The 7311-nt window shown below is 43.4% G+C and overlaps 1 protein-coding gene across 5 annotated transcripts in view; it reads left to right on the top strand.

The window, feature by feature from the left end:
* MARK3 (MAP/microtubule affinity-regulating kinase 3) overlaps nucleotides 1-6694 on the top strand; it is a 116875-nt gene extending 110181 nt beyond the window's left edge. For 2 of the 5 annotated variants that reach the window (XM_011991580.1, XM_011991578.1), the window contains 2 exons: nucleotides 2965-3009; nucleotides 5746-6694. In XM_011991580.1, the coding sequence (XP_011846970.1) occupies nucleotides 2965-3009; nucleotides 5746-6091 (391 nt within the window). In that variant the 3' untranslated portion in view covers nucleotides 6092-6694. Of the gene's footprint in view, nucleotides 1-1296; nucleotides 1324-2964; nucleotides 3010-5745 lie in introns of all 5 variants that reach the window. The other 3 variants (XM_011991583.1, XM_011991582.1, XM_011991579.1) reach the window with 2 other exon arrangements.
* Nucleotides 6695-7311: the final 617 nt, after the last annotated feature.

The following is a 7311-nucleotide window of genomic DNA, read 5'->3' as shown; positions in this document are numbered from 1 at the left end:
AGTGCTGGGATTACAGGCGTGAGCCACCGCGCCCGGCCAGACTTCTTTTTAATTGGTAAATTAATACCTGAAGCAATGCCAAAGTTATCCCAACCAAGGATTTCATTAATTCAGTCATTCAGCAGATATAGATGAGTGCCTGGTATGTCCAGTTACAGAACTGGGTTTTACAAATAGAAATTAGCAAACTCAGCCTATTTTTGCCCAGGGAAGCTGATCGCATTGATCATAAAAACGTCATTCGTAGTTTGAAAAATATTTTGTCAGATTATTTTCAGCACATCCTGCACATCTCCTTAAATTTTTTTAATGAACAGAGCTACCCCTTTTAAATGGAATTCTTCCTGTTTATTACATAAAAGTAAAATTCATACTGTTGTCTTACCACTTAGTTTTTATTCATTTTGAGATCTAAGACTGAAAAGTCTACTTTAGTTTAAATCCCAATCACCTATTTTTTTCTTAAAACGTGATTTATGTCATACCACTGTAACAAATAATGTGTTAATGTTTGTTTCATCTTCCTGAAAGAAGTAATGATTTTTTCTTAGTGGTTAAATATTTTATAATGAAGTCTTTAATGTTTGTGTATAAGAAGGCAAGATTTTTGTTCAAAAGGTATTCTGAAGAAAATTGAAAAATGTTTTATTACTAGTATATTGCAAATTACTAGTCACTTCTTTAACATAAGACATAAATTTTATCTTAGAAAGTGTATCTGGCCAGTGCAGTGGCTCACGCCTGTAATCCCAGCACTCTGGGAGGCTGAGGTGGGCGGATCACTTAAGGCCGGGAGTTTGAGACCAGACTGACCAACATGGCAAAACCCCATCTCTACTGAAAATATAGAAATTAACTGGGCGTGGTGGCATGCGCTTGTGATTCCAGCTACTCAGGAGACTGAGGCACAATAATTGCTTGAACCCAGGAGACACAGGTTGCATTGAGCCGAGATTGCACCACTGCACTGTGACAGAGCAAGACTCTTTATCTTAAAAAAAAAAAAAACAAAAACAGTGTATCCATCTGAAGAGCTTTCAATTACAGCTAATGTCAATATTTACTGCTAAACCTTTTCTGACTTTTTTTTTGATGTATTAAAAGATCACATACTCATTTAATTACTTGTAGTAATTTTACTTTTTCAACAAATGTCAGCATTTCTTTGTTGATTGGCCAGAGAAGGAACCCTGCTTTGTTTTTTTCTTTCTCTCTGTAATTGATTAGATTTTCTGTTTAATTTATGTGAGTTATTTTTGTTAATTTTTTTTTTTTTTTTTACTTAATTCCTTTTAGAAACATGTCATTCAGGTTTATCAAAAGGTAGGATTTATATATACACATTTATTTTTCAATCCTCACTCCCAAATGGCTCCTGCAATTAACATTAGGTTTGGCTTTCCGGCCCTGTTTTTTCCTTATAAACTAAACTTTCTGCTGACAACTAAATACTTAATTCCTTGAAAGGAAACTGAAAAGAAATAGATTAACTCTGTCAGGCATTTTAAAGGGCACCCATGCAACAAAAGGCTGATGCATGCTCTGTGTATTTTCTTTCTTTGGTAGAATTATTTAGCATCCAAATAATTCTGTCTTCATACTAATAACACTTAGCATGCTCCTGTTTGAAGAATGAGATGCTCAGTAATGTTAATGTACAATTAATGATTATCCACAGGCATGCAAAAGGTAAGTGGTAATTGTGTTATTTTTATTTCACTGAGGATTGAATTAGCAAAAGGCTTTAAAGTGACAGGAAAATTAGCTAATACAGAAAACAATCATAAAATTCAAAGCTGCAGCCTCATTTGATTTGGCTTTTTCAGAAATTAAAATGTGAACAGCTGCGTAGCAGAAATGTTTTAATTTTTTCAGAGTTGAAAGCCACTTTCCAGCAACCACTGACGAAAGAGTATCTCATTATTTTTACTTAAAGCACTGCAGAAAGTGGTGTTCTGATTTTATTAATATTTTTTAGGCCAGGCGTGGTGGCTTATGCCTGTACTCCCAGCACTTTGGGAGGCATAGGCAGGCGGATCACTTGAGCCCAGGAGTTCGAGGCCATCCTGGACAATATGGCAGAACCCCGCCTCTACAAATAATACAAAAATTAGCTGGGTGTGGTGGCACACATCTGTGGTCCCAGCTACTCAGGAGGCTGAGGCAGGAGGATCACCTGAGCCTTGGGAGGTCAAGGTTGCAGTGAGCCATGATCATGCCACTGTGCTGCGGCCTAGGGGAGTGAGACCCTGCCTCAAAAAATATATATATATATTTTTTGATGGTAATAATCAAGAGACCAAAAATGTTGCTTTCTTAATGCACACATGAGGCAGGAAATCTTTCATGAAGGGCTACGTTGTACCTGTGCCTCTCAAGTCACCAGAAGGCCAAGCTGCGGGTCAAAACTGTGGGAAAAACACTTTCTTCCTGTTGGCGGTTCCATTCTATTACTCTTTTTTTAATTGAACTTCCCACTTGTCTGATTTTTCCTTGGACAGAACAGGTAATAACTGAATGTAGAATCCAGCTGATAGCCTTATTGGCTTTTAATTGGAAACCCATTATACTATGGGGAGCAGTTAGAAAGTGAGAATAACCCCATTCTGAGGCCGAGGATTCTCAGGGTGAAGAGCCAGCAGGAGTGCCTGCTGTGCGTGTGTGGTGTGCAGTGTGTGCAGCAGTGTGTCCTGTGTGTAGCAGTGTGGCGTGCGATGTGTGTGATGTATGCAGTGTGCAGCATGGAGCTGGCCCCTGTGCACACCCCTGCAGCCTTGTGGAAGAAGGTAGCGCTGGCTCAGTCAAATGAGAGGAAGAGTTTTCATAAGCCCTGCTGGTGACTGAAACGTGTTTTGGCTTTGTTTATTTTATGGTGTTGGTGTTGGTATTGGTGGTCATGTACTGGCATGTAAGATTTCTTTTCTCTTTCCCTCTTCTCTCTGCTTCTACATTCTGTTCATTGAGACTTCCAACTGAATATGAGAGGAACGGGAGATATGAGGGCTCAAGGTGAGGGAAATGATTTTTACTTAAAATTTTTTCCAGATGTTTACTTCATTTCTGTGGCAGAGGCAACACTATCTTCTGAATGTTCCCTTCTGTATTCCTGCTATCTCTACTGTATTCCTGCTGTCTCCTTAGGAGTTAGAGGTTCGCATCAGGTAGAGAGGGTGGCCACGGGGGGGCGCCAGCCTGCCATGAGCACCGTCCGGATCCAGCTTGGCCTCTGCTCTATATTTGTGTTTGTGTTAAAAGCATGGCAATGCCTTCAGCCTTCCTGCCTGGGCGTTAACAGCCTTTGGAGGTCTGGGTTGGGTAGCAGTGCTCAGAGAAATAAGCCCTCAGTTAATCACTGACTCCTCACATGGTTCTCTTCACAAGGAATAAAAGCAAAGTACTTAATAGAATGTCCATATTTCAAACTAGTTATGTTTTCTTCTAAGAATGGTGATTATATAGTTGAGTGTTTTGCTTTTTTTTTTTTTTTTTTTTTTTTGTTTTCTGAGACAGGGTCTCGCTTTGTCACCCAGGCTGGAGTGTAGTGGCACGATCACAGCTTGGGCTCCTGGGCTTATGCAGTCCTCCCACCTCAGCCTCCTGAGTATCTGGAACCACAGGCACTACCACCATGCTGGCTAATTTTTGTATTTTTTTGTAGAGAGGGGGTCTCGCCATGTTGGCCAGGCTGGTCTCAAACTCCTAGGCTCAGGTGAACCTCCCACCTTGACCTTCCAAAGTGCTGGGATGACAGACATGAGCTGCTGCGCCTGGCCTTGCTTTTCCATTTTGTGTAGTTATCATTGCATGGATTTACGGGGGGGGCAGTCACCAGGTAATCTTAGGACTCTGTATCCGTAGTTCTAGATCTCTTCCACTTCTGCCCTTTTTTATGCCAGTCACCAGCAGGCTATTTCAGGTCCTCATTCACCATTTGTCTTTTAGGTCTTTTTAAAAGCCCACTTCTGGTCATATGACCTTTCTGAATTAAAACTTTCAGTGACCTCCACTATTTCACTCGGCCACATCCCTGCGAGGCCCTGAGTGGCGTGGTCCAGGCTGCCCCAGCAGCCCAGCTCCGCTGCCCCATCAAGGCAGAGCATTGGGGTGAGTGCCAGGCAGCATTCCCCCTCTAGGCCTGCCCATCCCAGCCAGTAGCAGGCTCTAGATCCTGGTTTGTTTCCCCACCCACAATAGGAAGGTGAGATAATAGGGCCTACATGGACATCAAGTAAGTTGGGGCCTGACCACCACAAGTACTCATTAAGTGCCACCAGCTGTTGTGGGGGTGATGACACTGTGCCTCCAGTTCCACTCAGTCTGTGTACTTTATTATGCCACAGACACATCCTGTACTTTCCTGCCTCCCCTTTGGCTGTGATCCCCTGTACTCAAAACAAAAACTCTCCTGTCTTCATTGCATTTTGTTGAAATCCCATGGCTCTTCATAGCTCTCCTCAGATGCAGGCCGACTCCCACCCGTGCCATTTCCTCCTTGTCTCATCCTGCCTGTCACACTCTCCTGTCACACTGCTAGGTGGGCTCCACCTCTTCTGCGGCCCTCTAGGGGATGGCCAACCTTTCCTGTGCTGCCACTGTTGCCTCACCTTACAGTCTTCCTGGCTCCAGATTAGTTTGAGAGCTTTTGCTTATCTTTGTAACCCATTTAGTATCTAATGTGGCATTTTATACATAGGAAGCTTCTCATCAGTATTGGTGGATGTGAACCAAATTGAACACTAGCAGGTTGGTGACACGGAGAGCTATGTGCATATGTAAAAACTGTAGCCCCTCACCTCTGATTAGTTGGCCATAGGATGGAGTATACTTGAGGTACATAGACTGTTTTACTCCCAAGAGTGCTAGTCACTCACTGTCTTAATTGAGGCCACCAGATACACACATGAGAATGTAAATAACGGCTTGTGGCAATAATGACTAAATGCCAAAGAATGGCCGGTAAACCATGGTGTTCCCTAGAGACCCAGGCCTGGGCCATACTCATGCTGCGTCTTGGGCATCCAGACCAAGGCTTACATTCTGAATCCGCAGGGCATCCACATGGGTGGTGTCAGTCCTCCACAGACAGAGAAGTGTCCCATTGCATTTTTCCATCTATTCCAGTAGTAAGATTGTGTCATCTAAGATTTTTGCTTTAACTGTATAACTGGACATTTAATTAACAAACCAGAGAAGAGAAAAGACAATGAGGTGGGTAGAGCATCATGTTCAGCCTCAGGGCCGTTCACAGAGAAAGCAATTTTAGACTGCAGGTGTTGAGTCTCCAGTTACCCTGAGTGCCAGTTACAGTGATTTACATCTGAAGGAACTGTCGCAGGAGAGGGACAGCCCAGGGTGGATGGGTGAGGTGGGCAGGAACTGGCTGCCAACTCCCTCCCTGAGCTGGGCCTGCAGAGCCCTGAGTGGAGGAGTGGGGCACGCTGTCCCCTTTGCCTGATTTCCAAGGATTCTGTTTAACCAATTACTTTCTTCATTTTAGTAAGCACAGGTGGCTGGTGAAGATTTTACAGCCAGGTAGATCTTTTTGTGTGTGACTTACGGCTTTTAGTGGGTGGGGGAAGACAATAGACGAAAATAGACTTAGTTACAATTGTGAGTCTGTGCAGGAAAATGTGGAGGTCAGTCGTTAGTTGTGTTGTATTGAAGATGTGAATGAGGAACTAGCTGAAGTGTAAGAGGTTGATTTTCCTGTACGATTAAAAATAAACCTGCCTCTGTGCATTTCAGTCGCAATGTATCTGCTGAGCAAAAGGATGAAAACAAAGAAGCAAAGCCTCGATCCCTACGTTTCACCTGGAGCATGAAAACCACTAGTTCAATGGATCCCGGGGACATGATGCGGGAAATCCGCAAAGTGTTGGATGCCAATAACTGCGACTATGAGCAGAGGGAGCGCTTCTTGCTCTTCTGTGTCCACGGTGATGGGCACGCAGAGAACCTCGTGCAGTGGGAAATGGAAGTATGCAAGCTGCCAAGACTGTCTCTGAATGGGGTCCGGTTTAAGCGGATATCGGGGACATCCATAGCCTTCAAAAATATTGCTTCCAAAATTGCCAATGAGCTAAAGCTGTAACCCAGTAATTATGATGTAAATTAAGTAGCAATTAAAGTGTTTTCCTGAACACTGATGGAAATGTATAGAATAATATTTAGGCAATAACGTCTGCATCTTCTAAATCATGATATTAAAGTCTGAGGACGAGAGCACGCCTGGGAGCGAAAGCTGGCCTTTTTTCTACGAATGCACTACATTAAAGATGTGCAACCTATGCGCCCCCTGCCCTACTTCCATTGCCCTGAGAGTCAGCGTGTGGCCCCATCTCCATGTGCCTCCCGCCTGGGTGGGTGTGAGAGTGGACAGTATGTGTGTGAAGTGGTGTGTATGAAAGCATCTCCTTGCACTGCAGCCAGTCATCACTGGTGCCTCTGCGGGAGATCATGTGGTGCTAAAACATTACACTTGCCAGGGAGGAGAATACTGAGTTACTGCCAAGAATTAACCGTAAGACTAGTTCATAGTTAATACAGGTTTACAGTTCATGCCTGTGGTTTTGTGTTTGTTGTTTTGTGTTTTTTTAGTGCAAAAGGTTTAAATTTATAGTTGTGAACATTGCTTGTGTGTGTTTTTCTAAGTAGATTCACAAGATAATTAAAAATTCACTTTTTCTCAGTAAAATCTTGCATTGTCTCCTAATACTGTATTTAACACACCCTCAAGTTGAGCAAAAGGAATGTGTATGAAGGTTTGGGGTCACGTGGACCTTAGCAGGGATCCCAATGTTTTGTGATTACCAGCATATTTTTTCTCCCAAGGCAATAAAGGGAGAAGACGGCCCTCATGGTGACCCAAGAAGGAAGGGAATCCAGAGCAGCTGCAGCTTAACCCTGGGAGTTGTTGCTCAGCCCTATGGAGAAACACCAGGTCTTGACGGTTCTGGGTTGGTTCTCTGTGAAGTATGTAAATTTCCTTTTGCCTTTCTTGTGATTCACTACATGAATCAGACCTGCAGCTTTTGTCCAACACCTACATGGTTGTGTAGGGGTAATGAGCTCATCACTCATTGTGTTACTTTATTCTCACAGGGAAGTTGTCACACTGACTGGTGTGCTATTTTGGGTTCTGGGTTTGTTGTTGGTCAGAGTATGGAAGTCTGGAGGCCGGGCACCGTGGCTTACAGATGTGAGCCCAGCACTTTGGGAGGCTGAGGCCGGAGGATCATTGAGTCCAATAGTTCAGGACCAGCTTGGGCAACATGGCAAGACCCCATGTCTTCAAAAAATAAAAACATTGGC

The sequence above is a fragment of the Mandrillus leucophaeus genome, unplaced genomic scaffold (genome assembly GCF_000951045.1).
Source record: "Mandrillus leucophaeus isolate KB7577 unplaced genomic scaffold, Mleu.le_1.0 Scaffold4, whole genome shotgun sequence".
Lineage (NCBI taxonomy): Eukaryota > Metazoa > Chordata > Mammalia > Primates > Cercopithecidae > Mandrillus > Mandrillus leucophaeus.
The sequence above is the reverse complement of the archived record's forward strand: the minus strand, read 5'-3'. Positions and strand labels throughout refer to the sequence as shown.